This window comes from Ochotona princeps, chromosome 13, assembly GCF_030435755.1.
Source record: "Ochotona princeps isolate mOchPri1 chromosome 13, mOchPri1.hap1, whole genome shotgun sequence".
Lineage (NCBI taxonomy): Eukaryota > Metazoa > Chordata > Mammalia > Lagomorpha > Ochotonidae > Ochotona > Ochotona princeps.
In genome coordinates, this window is record NC_080844.1 from 40,718,433 (window position 1) to 40,730,745 (window position 12,313).

General features: G+C 41.8%; 1 protein-coding gene across 2 annotated transcripts in view; it reads left to right on the plus strand.

Annotated features, from left to right (window-relative positions):
- Positions 1-12,313, plus strand: part of TBC1D12 (TBC1 domain family member 12) — a 75,320-nt gene that overhangs the window by 40,371 nt on the left and 22,636 nt on the right. For both annotated transcript variants that reach the window (XM_058671145.1, XM_058671146.1), the window contains one exon: positions 8,788-8,903. In XM_058671145.1, coding sequence (XP_058527128.1) covers positions 8,788-8,903 — 116 coding nt within the window. The remainder of the gene's footprint in view (positions 1-8,787; positions 8,904-12,313) is intronic.

Consider the following 12,313-nt stretch of genomic DNA (forward strand, 5'->3'; position numbering starts at 1 on the left):
ACTTTTAAGAGCTGGCACATGAATTATGTGGTAAAGTGTAGTGGTAGGAACAGAAGAAGCAAAAAAATGAGGAAAGCTGCTCTAAAGCAAGCTGAAATGAGGAAGATCTCTTTTGTGTGTTGGCTAGTATATTAAGGATATAGGGCAGAATTAGGTTTTATCCATGATACTTTTATTGTTACTATCATACATTAGAAGAAGAGTTCTGGAAGCATTATGAAAGTTGTGTTAGCAGACAGTGTTTTGTAGACAAGGCTTGGGTTTTTGGTGCGGTGGTTAAGATGTTGCTTGGGACACCTGCACCCTGTGTCATAGTGTCGGTCCTGAGTTCTAGCTTCTGTGTAAGCCCCTGCTAGTATGCACTTGGTATGCACTTGGCAGGCAGCCGATGATGGCTCAAGTACTTGGGTCCTGCGACCCACATTGGAGACCTAAGTTGCCTGTTGGGCTCTTGACTTTGACCAAGCCCTGGCTCTTGTGGACATTTAAAAGTGAACTAGCAGAAAGAAAATACTTTTGTGTCTGTCTTCCTACATTTAAAATAAAATAAAAAGCAAATTAAAATTAAAAAAATGGTTTGCTTTACTAATCCTTGATTCTGGTTCCCAAGATGAGCTGATTACTAGAATTCCTCTATGTTGAGTTGTGAATATCAGTTTTGCGTTTTTTGATAATTATTTTTCTTTTTTACTTTGAGGATTTATTTATTTATGTATTCATGTATTTATTTATTTATTAGATTTTTTTTATTATTATTGGAAAGCCGGATATACAGAGAGGAGGAGAGACAGAGGGGAAGATCTTCCATCCGATGTTTCACTCCCCAAGTGAGCCGCAACGGGCCGGTGCATGCCCATCCGATGCCGGGAACCAGGAAGCGCTTCCAGGTCTCCCACGCGGGTGCAGGGTCCCAATGCATTGGGCCGTCCTCAACTGCTTTCCCAGACCACAAGCAGGGAGCTGGATGGGAAGTGGAGCTGCCGGGATTAGAACCGGCGCCCATTTGGGATCCCGGGCCATTCAAGGCGAGGACTTTAGCCGCTAGGCCACGGCGCCGGGCCTAAGAAAGATTATTTTTATTGGAAAGTCAGATATGCAGAGAGGAGGAGAGACAGAGAGGAAGATTTTCTGTTTGCTGGTTCACTCCCCAAGTGGCCACAATGGCTGGAGCTGAGCCAATCCAAAGCCGGGGGCTTCTTCCGGGTCCCTCTTGGGTACAGGGTCCAAAGGCTTTGGTTTGTCCTCGAATACTTTCCCAGGTCGCAGGCAGGGAGGTGGATGGGAAATGGGGCTGCTGGGATTAGAATCGGTGCCCATATGGGAGCCTAGCATGTAAAAGGCAAGGGCTTTAGCCGTTAGGCTACTGTTCCAGGCCCTAAAATTTCTAGTTTGCCACTTCTTAAACATGAGAAATATAGTTTCATGTATCTGGAAGTTTCAATGTCTTTTATAAATCTGCTTCTATTGAATATTATTTCTGCTGTTTTTTTGTCTTACTAGTTTGTATCTTACCTCTTTGTGTGCTTGGCTGCCCTTACTTGGGAGTCAGGTATCATATTTAAAATTGTTATCTTTATTTATTTATTTGAAAGAATTATATATAGAGAGGGAGAGAGATACCTTGCATCTGATGGTTCATTCCCAAATAGTTACAACTGCCAGGGCTTGGCCAGGGGGAAGCTAGGAGCCAGGGGCTTCTTCAGTTTCTCCTATGTGAGTGCTGTGACCTAAGCACTTGGGACATCTTTTTTTCCAGGCATGTTAGCAGGGAGTTGACCAGAAGTGCAGCAGCTGGGACTTGAACTGGTGCCCATATAGGATATTGGTGCTGCAAGATGGTGACTTAATTCTCCGTACCGCAGTACCAGCCCCTAGATACCATATCTGAGACATATGATACTTAAGAAAAAGCATCATATACAGAAAACAGTTTGAAGGCTAAAATGATATGAACTGATGCCGATATGGGATGCCAAGTTGCAAGGGGTGGCTTTACTTACTATGCCTCAACACTGGTCCCCCCATTTTTTCAAATTGGTAAGTTGTGCAAGTTATCATCATGCTCAAGGCCATCTAGGTTTTCTCCTGTGTTGTCTCTAGGCGTTTCATAGTTTTGTATTTTTTATTTAGCCCTGTGGTCTGTTTTGTGTTAGTTTTTCTGATGAGTGTAAGTAATGTCCAGGTGTTCTAGCCCCATTTGTTAAAAAGTCTTTACTGTATTGGTTCTTCGCCTTTACTTCTTTGTCAAAGATTAGCTAATCATATTTATGTGGATTTATTTCTGTAATCTCTATTCAGTTTTACTGATTTATTTCCCTTTTTTTAAAGATTACTTATTGTTTCTTGACCTTTTGACTAAGATCAAGTGTAAAAACGATTATTTATTTTAATTGCTCAGAGAGAGGGAGATACAGAGATCTTTCATCTGCTGGATTATTCTGGAAATGGATGCAATAGCTGAGGCTGGCCCAGGTGAAAGACAGGAGCCAGGAGTTTTTTCCTGTTCTTTCATGTAGGTGGCAGAGGACCAAGTACTTGGGTCATCTTTGCTGCTTTTCCTAGTCCATCACCAGGGAGCTAATGGAAAGTGCAGCACTGAGGACATGGAGCCGTTGCCCAGATGGAATACTGGTGTTGCACATGTTGCCCTTGCCCGTTACACTGCTGTGCCAGCCCCTGCTTGCCTTTTCTTTCCCCAGTGCCATGCTGTCTTGACATGTAGCTTTATGGTGAGTTGTATTTAGATAGTGGCCTGACTCTTCTTTCAGGATTGAGTTGACTATACAAGATCTTTTGACTTGTATCTGCAATTTAGAATCACTTTGTCATTTTCAAAATAACTTACTGAGATATTGATCGGTATTTTTTAAAGATTTATTTATTTATTTATTCATTTATTTATTTATTTATTTTTATTTGAAAGACATATTTACAGAGAGAAGGAGAGACAGATCTTCCATTGCTGGTTTGTTTCTTAAATGGCTGTAATGACCAGAGCTGGGCCGGTCTGAAGCCAAGAGATTGGAGCTATTTGAGGTTTTGCATGTGGGTTCAAGGGCCCAAGGACTCAGTCATCTTCTGTTGCTTTCCCAGGCATTGTTAGCAGAGAGCAGGATTAGAAGCGGAACAGCCGGAACTTGAACTGGCACCCATAAGAGCCATTGGCACTGCTGGTTGAGGCGTTAACCTGCTGTGTTCTGGTGCCAGCCCCTATCATTGATATTATGTTCAATCCATATATTAGATTTTATAGAATGTTATCTTGATAACACTGAATGTCCTTATATATGAACTTGAATTATCTCTCCATTATATGGTTCTTTTTGCTATCACTCTTTAGAGTTTTATAGTTTTCTTCACAGAGGTTTGTTAGACTTATGGCTATTTTATTTTTTGATTCTCATGTAAATGATAAGTTTTTTAAAACATCTATTTATTTTCACTGGAAAGGTGGTTATACAGAGAGGAGATACAGAGAGAAAGATCTGTCCACTGGTTTGTTCCCTAAGTGGCTGCAATGCTTGGAGCTGAGCTGATCCAAAGCCAGGAGACAGGAGCGTTCTGCAGATCTCCCACGCGGGTGCAATGCCCCAAAGCCTTGGGCCATCCTCTACTGCTTTCCGAGGCCTCAAGCAGGGAGCTGGATGGGAAGCAGGGCTGCTGGGATTAGAACTGATGCCCATATGGGATCCCGGGGCAAGCAAGGCGAGGACTTTAGCCAGGAGGCTACCACACTGGGCCCCAATAAACTTTTTATAAATAAATTTTAAAGATTTGAACTTAATGGACAAGAATCTTAACTGATAAAAAGAAGAGAAATAAACTTTATTTAGTATTCAACAATCTAAAATTCATAATACTTGATTTTTAAATTTTTTTTTAAAGATTTATTTTTATTACAAAGTCAGATATACAGAGAGGAGGAGAGACAGAGAGGAAGATCTTCCATCCGATGTTTCACTCCCCAAGTGAGCCGCAACGGGCCGGTGCGCGCTGATCCGATGCCGGGAACCTGGAACCTCTTCCGGGTCTCCCACACAGGTGCAGGGTCCCAATGCATTGGGCCGTCCTCGACTGCTTTCCCAGGCCACAAGCAGGGAGCTGGATGGGAAGTGGAGCTGCCGGGATTAGAACCGGCGCCCATTTGGGATCCCGGGGCATTCAAGGCGAAGACTTTAGCCACTAGGCCACGCTGCTGGGCCCAATACTTGATATTTAACAAGAGGCAATTTGGGGTCCCTTTCAAATATCTCATGTATACTATGTAGTGATGACTTTTGGTTCTAGTTTTGGTGTGAATGTGAGGAAGTCAGCCCTGGATGTGCTTATAGCTCCCCAGTCAGGATTCTTGCTTTACAAGTTCATTGTAGTTACTTATGTTTCACATTTGCATAGTTTGGTTTTCAACAGAAGGCTCAAGGACTGCTTGTCAATTTCTGGAGTTTATTTTTGGTGGGGGAGAGTAACTGGGAGAGAGAAAGAACAGTATCTTTCATCTCTGGTTCACTCCTTAAGTAGCTGTAACTACTGTGTTGGACCATGTTAAAGTCAGGAACTGGGAGCTCCATCTGGTTCTCCAGTGTGGGTCCAGGGGTCCCTTAGATCATCTTCCCCTGCTTTTCTAGAGTCATTATCAGGGAGCTAGGTCAGAAAGGGAGCGGCTGGGATGCTGGAATCACAGTGTTGGCCCCCAAACATTTTGTTTTCTACTATTCTCTCCCCCTAATTTCAGCTGCCTCTTGTCTTTCCAAACTGTCAGCCGATTTTGCCTTGGGCTCCCACATTCTGCATTAACCAGGCATGGCAGTGGTTTGTATCTGTAATATCACCTTGTTTTTTGAGCCTTTGTCAGGAATTATAGAGGTTGTTTTCAGCCAGAAGGTTGGGGTGAGTTACCCAGTTCACCAAGCAGAAGACTACCCTATCACTCTGAAGACATCTTTTGTTTATAACCGTGTGTGTGTGTGTTTGTATAACTTTTAGGAATGTAGATGAAAAATAAAGAGTTATCTAAATTTCTAATTACACAGTCAGGTCATATGGTGGAGGGCAGAGCAGTAGAGTTAGAGTCTGATTGTTGTGACCTCATTTTTGTTCAAAACTGTGTCAAAGGTAGCTAGTTGTATGGAGTATTCAGTCCTAAGATCTGATAAATTTGCCTAAATACATTTGAGTTGGGTTTTTTGGTTATGGATAGTCAAAAGCAACATAGCTAATAAATAGGGTATCACCTTATGATCACTTTTACTAGTACTGATATTTAATATTTTATTATCTGTAATATAAATTACCATTATAGACATGCTAGAGTTATTTTTAGTTTATTTAGCAAATATTTGAGTCATTCAGGGAAGAGGAATCTATTTCCAGAAAAAGATGGATTGAGAATATATTTTTCAGATTTTTTCTATAATAAATATTTGTGTTTGGAAATGGTGGAATATAGCTTCTTTCATGTGAAAAATACTTGAAAATATTATGTAAAACTTATTTCCCAAATAGATATATACATAATATCCTATCTGCTTCATTTTGAGTTCTGTGTTGTAGTAAATATGTGCTTAATTTTTTATGAAACACGTAGACATTGATACATTATCCAATCTTTCACTGGTTTTTCATTTTGTTCATGATGCAGTTCAAGTACCTTGGCCAAAGAATGGCCTTTTGCCCTTTGTGTAATTTTTCCTGATTGACATCGTTGTATTTCCTTAATCTGTGACTTGACTTCTTCCCTCTGTCTTGGTTTTTTTTTAATACTTCATACTTACTTAAGTAACACCTATCATTTTTGTTCTGGTTTTGATCCTACCTTTAATAAAACCCTTGTTAATTATCCACTGTGGCTGTAAATAATTTCACTTAAGAGGAACTTCATTTTTTGTTGTTAGAAAAGATAAGCAATCTCAAATATGGTAAAAGAAATGCCCTTCATTCTAGTTCAGCCCTCCATAGGAGAACATAGATTCCTCAGTATTTTCCTATACACGTTTATATATATGTGACCTTGGTTATCATTTCTTTTGTGTGTTAAAGAGTATAATTCTAAAGGCTTGAGCCAACATTGTGGTATATCATGCTAAGCCACAATTTCCTATGCCTGATTTCAGTTCTGAGTGCTTTGCTTCTGATCTAGCTATTCATTGATGCATCTGCAAGTGCAGCAGATGATGGTCCAAGTGCTTGGGTTGCTGCACTCATGCAGGAGGCTGGGATGGAATTCTGAGGTCCTGACTTTGGCCTAGTCCTGACTGTTATGATCAAATGGGGAGTCAGCCAGTGGGTAGAAGATCTCTCTTTCTGTTTCTCCCTCTCTTTGTCACTCTACCTTTCAAATAAATAAATGAATAAATAAATAGTTTTACAAATAATGCTACAGACTTAACAGCATTTAAATTTGATGATATTTTGGCAAAATGTTTCAGGAATGGTGGTATGTACTTCACATTGTATCACTCAGGAAGCAGTCTGTGACTTTTGATGAATCAGTGATTCCAATATTGTTAGCCATGTTTATCCTCATAAGCCTCTTAACAAATTGTTTTTGTTGAACTCAGTCTTTTCTCTTTTTTTATTTATTATTTTTCGTGATACAGTTTTTTAAGTCCTAGGGATTCATTCCTCCCTCTGCCCCTCTGCTTTCATTTCTTCTGTTTTCCCTCCTGCCGCTTTTCCCATTTATCACAGTAGTGTGATCCCTTTGGCAGAAATAAGTTACTTTAGAAATAAATTATGTGAGGTTTTATTTTTATTTTATTTTTTTTAAGATTTATTCATTTTATTACAGCCAAATATACACAGAGGAGGAGAGACAGAGAGGAAGATCTTCCGTCCGATGATTCACTCCCCAAGTGAGCTGCAACAGACTGATGCGCGCCGATCCGAAGCTGGGAACCTGGAACCTCTTCCAGGTCTCCCACGCGGGTGCAGGGTCCCAAAGCATTGGGCCGTCCTCTACTGCCTCCCCAGGCCACAAGCAGGGAGCTGGACGGGACTAGAACCGGCGCCCATATGGGATCCCGGGGCTTTCAAGGCGAGGACTTTAGCCGCTAGGCCACGCCGCCGGGCCCAATTATGTGAGGTTTTAAACATTTATTAAAAAATGTCCAACAGAAAAAGCTGAGTATGTCTACCAAGAACATGGTGTGTTACATGAACTTCCCTGATTACTGTTTTTAAAGCTGTATTTGTTTATTCGAAAGGCAGAGTTGGGGTGGTGGGGCAGGAGGAGAGAGGGAATGAGAGAGAGAATGTGCTGTCTGTTGGTTCACTCCCAGAATGGTCACAGTAAATATGGCAGAGCCAGGCCAAAGCCTGGAGCCTCTATCTGGGTCTTCCATGTGGATGCAGGGGCCAAGATTTTGAACTATCTTATCCTGATTTCTCAGGTTCATCAGCAGTGAACTGGATTGGAAGTGAAACAACCAGGACTTAAATCAGAGCCTTTCTGGGATGCTGGCATTGAAGGTTGCAGAAGCTTAACTATCATTTCTTTTAATAGGCTTATCAGATTTAGAAACAGTTTGTAAGTTAGTAGTTGTTAGAGTCTTTGGCCAAAGTTTTGGATAAGATGTATTGGTAAAGTTTTTAAGTTTAGAGTAAATAGGGCCCGGTGTGATGGCTCGATTGGTTAATGCTCCCCTTGCAAGAAAAAGGATCTCATATAGGTGCCAGTTCACATCCCAGCTGCACCACTTCCCATCCAGCACACTGCTTGTGGCCTGGGAAAGCGGCAGAGGACAGCCCAAAGTCTTTGGACCCTGCACCTGTATGGGAGACCTAGAAAAAGCTCCTGACTTCAGATCAACTGAGCTCCTGCTGATGCCATTATGGCTATTTGGAGCATGAACTAGGTGTTGGAAGATCTGCGTTACAATAAAGATAAATATTTTTAAAAGAATTTAGAGTAATTAAGTTAGATTCACAGTAGATTAAAATTTAAAACTAAGTGTGTGGGAGGAAAAAAATTCAAAACTAGTAGTAGACTAGAGATTTAACATTACTCTTGAAAAATCTTTAAATGTATGCTAATGAGATTCTTATATCAGTGTTTCCTTTATGTATATATTTGTTAAAGATTTATTCATTTATTTGAAAGGCAGAGTTAGAGAGAGAGAGAGAGAGAGAGAAAGAGACAGATTATCATCCATCCACTGGTTCACTTCCTGAATAGCTTTAACAGCTAGTTCTGGGCCATGCCAAAGCAGAAGCCGGGAGCTTTTTCTGGGTCTCTCGCATCAGTGGCAGGATCTCAGGGACTTGAACCATCCACTGTTGTGTTTCCCAAGGACATGGAGAGCTGAATTGGAGGTAGAACAGCTGGAACTTGAACGACCTGGTGCCCCTTAACCTGTTGTGCCACAGTGCCTGCCCCTTGTGTCAACATTTCTATCACTGATTGGCTGAAAGTTCAGAAAGCAAGTTTTTGTTGTTGTTGTTGTTGTGTTGTTGCTTGTGGATTATTCAAAACTGGACCTGGATAGCTGATACCATAGAAGGTAGTAAAGAACATCTCCCTAAAGCCTTTTCTAATTAATTTGTTGAGCTCACTTCCATCTTTCCTTCTCCTGTAACACTTTAATACTTTGTATATAATGTAATTCATAGTTTATGGTTGCATCAGAAAAAAAGACTTTTTTTCTGCTTGCTTTTTTTTTTTTTTACAAAATTAAAGAATAAATTGTATGTATTTCTTACTGTAGCATAATATCCTTTCTTGTACAGATCTGATAATACAACTGAAACTTGGAAGCCTCTGTACATGAAATCTGTTTTTGTTTACTATAGGAATACGAAGCACGGACAGGAAGGACCTGTAAACCACCACCCCAGTCTTCAAGACGTAAAAATTTTGAATTTGAGCCACTTTCTACCACTGCCTTGATTCTTGAGGATCGACCGTCGTAAGTATTTTGCTGACCAACATGAATGCTGTTTATATTTTGAACTTAAATCAGATTGTATTCAGTGTTTCACATATTGGGATATTAGACGCAGAAAGAGATTTATTAAATTTTTAAAATTCCAAGTGCATATCCTAAATAGGGTATGTTGTTGCTGTCCAAGTCCTATGTGTATTTTCTAGGTGTCTCTACAAGGTAATAAAAGCAGTCTTAAGATTTTATGTCTGCCTTTATTTTAACACTCTGATCTTTAACATGATTGAACAGCTTTTTTTCCTCTCTTGACATTTAATATGTACTTAAAATGTATTTGTTCTTGCCTTTTATACCATATAATGATTTAGTATTATTAATAATTCATTGAAAAAGATATTCATTTGAAAGGGAGAGTGACAGAAGGAGAGGGACACACACATACGCACGGTGAGCTCTTCCCTTGGGTGATGATGGCCTAGGATGGTCTGTGGAGCCAATAACTCCATCCTGGTGTCCTGCAGGGTGCTATTCTTTGTCTTCTTGTGAGGGACACACACATACACACGGTGAGCTCTTCCCTTGGGTGATGATGGCCTAGGATGATCTGTGGAGCCAATAACTCCATCCTGGTGTCCTGCAGGGTGCTATTCTTTGTCTTCTTGTGAGGGACACACACATACACACGGTGAGCTCTTCCCTTGGGTGATGATGGCCTAGGATGATCTGTGGAGCCAATAACTCCATCCTGGTGTCCTGCAGGGTGCTAAGGGACTGGGCACTTGACTCATCTGCTGCTGCCTTCTCACACACAGTTTCAGGAAGCTGATTGAGAACAGGGTAGTTGGCACTCCAATATAGGGGTGTCACAAGCAGCAGCTTCAGCTGATGCACCACAACACTGACCCCAAAAACCCTACTTTTAGATTCTTAGCAGAACATTTTAATTTATTCTCTTCCCATTACTGCCCATGTTCCTATTCTCGTCATTGCTACTATTCTTTAAAGTATTCTCTGATATATTATCAAACAAAACATCTTCCATACAGCACTTGACTCCATAAAGCACTTGATTTTTAGTTGCTTTTCTTCTTTTTGGTCTCTCTGAATGTATTCTTGTTTTGAAAGGCAGGATTACACACACACACACACACAGACACACACACAGAGGTAGAGAGAGGAGAGAGAATCAGTCTTTCATCTGCTGGATTGTTCCCCAGTTGGCTGGGCCAGGCCTAAACCAGAAGCCTGGAGCTTCTTCCAGCAATCACATGCAATCAGTTATCTGCTGCCTTGCAGATACATTAGCGGGGAGTTGGTTCCAATGTGGAATGGCCAGGTCTCCAACATTCATATGTACCCATATGGGATGCCAGTGCGGCAGAGGCTAAATCTATTATTCCACAATGCCAACCCCTGAGTCTGTTCTTTTTCTTTTGCAAGAACTTTCTTTCCTTTCAATGTAAAAATTCCTACCTGCCTTTGTAATTTCTCTGCTCTACATCATTTCCAGTCACTACCCTGATGAGTTGAAAAAGGAATCTGGAGAGGACCAGGCAGAGGTAAAATACATGTTAGATATTGGAAGGGAAGAAAGACTGGGCATATAACTACAATTTTTTTTTTCTACTCACATTCCTTTATGCTGAAGAATTGTGATTCTGATATGCTTCTTTTTAGGATTTGATATATATGTTCATATTCCCTCTTCAATTGTTCAACAACATTTTTATAACTTTATGAGAATATTCAAAGTTTGATTTCAAATTTGCCCACCAGATAAGACAATAAACCAGACCAATTCAAAGATTTCTTTCTTCAGCTTTTTAGATTTGAATGGGCCTTTATTGGGTGGGGATTATGTGGAGAGTGAGGAACCTCCACAAACCAGGTCTTTCCATGAGACTTCTTAGTCACTTGTCCTTCTGGTTTAGTCTGTGGAAAAACTGATAGGGAAGAGAGAGGAGGATGAAAGCTTAAGTTTCATTGAGTATAAAAGCCACTTGGGAATACCCTTGTACCACAGTGCCCTTGTGGCAGCCTGGGCAGCTGACAGCCATCTGGCCACAGACGGACATGGGCAGAACAGAGACCATTTTATAGATTCAAGCAGGTACAAAATTGTCTGTCCTTTTTGTGTGTGTGTGTGTGTGTGTGTGTTGTTTTGCTTTATTTTGTTTGTTTGTATTTTAGGGAAAATAGCTGTGCTTTAAATTTTTAAAATTTTTACTTTTATTTTACATAGTTTATGTAGTTTAGAGGAATGCATGCCCCTGTGGGCTTCTGATTAGGGAGGGGAGGTTCAGATATGGAGGAAGGTGGATGGGATGTTTCAGTTTTTTTTTTTTTTTTTTCCTTTTTCTATGGGGAGTGGGTGGTGGGGGCGGCTGCTTGCACCCAGGGATGGAGGATGGTCATTTGATGACGCCTTGGAGATTTTGATGTGGGGAAGAGTGTTCTGAGGATGTTTGTTTTTGATATGTTGTTGGTTTCATTGTTTCAGGGTTGATAAAATCTTTCCAAGTCAGTTGTTTGACAGAGTCCACCTTAGCGCATCCACAGACCCAGGAACATGTTGAAAGCTTGGTCAGAATTGTCCAACCTGTTCTGCTTTCCATCCTCTGACAAGGCAGTTGATGTTTCCTGCTGGCCTAGATGAGCTGGCTGTCATGACCCCTGTGTGCATCTGGACGTGCTGTCCACTGTACGGGCATCAGCAGCTGAGGAGGCCCAGTCCTGATTCCTGCACTCTGAGAGCGGACCACACATCCTGTGATTTCCACTCTGGCCAGGATTTGAGTCCAGTAGTCTAGTTGGGGGAGTTCCCCAAGTAACCTCACCTGGGGTGACCTCAGACCTGATTCCTACTTACACCAGCCAGCTCAGGGTCCAGTGCAGTCTGTCACCTGCACCAGCTAACTCACATGCCAGTGGATGCAAGCTCCCTGGTCGGTTCTGCCCCAGCCCCATATCTCACGTGAACTGATGGTGCTCTGGCCCAGCCTAGCCTGCGCACCACAGACTCTGTCCTTACACATACCCAGCAAGTGCTGTGGCCTAGTCAGGGTAACCCCCAAAAACCTTTTCCAGGCCGTCTTCCAGCCCCTGCTGCAGCATGTCTTGGCCCATCCCATATCCTATTTAGCTGTTATACATACCTGTGGGTGCTGCGGCTTAGCTCATGCCAACAGGTGCCATCACCTTGTCCAGCCTGGCCCCCCTCCAGCCTGGTTCTTGTGCTCACCAGCATTGAGTATAGCCTAACAGAGAAGTGTCCACAGTTCCCCAGCCCTGAATCTTGTGCTTGTCAGAGGGTACTGCTTTCCCAGGGCAAAAGCAGGGAGCTGGGAGGGAAGTAAAGCAGCTGGAACACAAACCAGTGCCCTTATGGGATCCTGGCACATGCAAGGTAAGGGCTTTAGCCATTAGGGTACTGC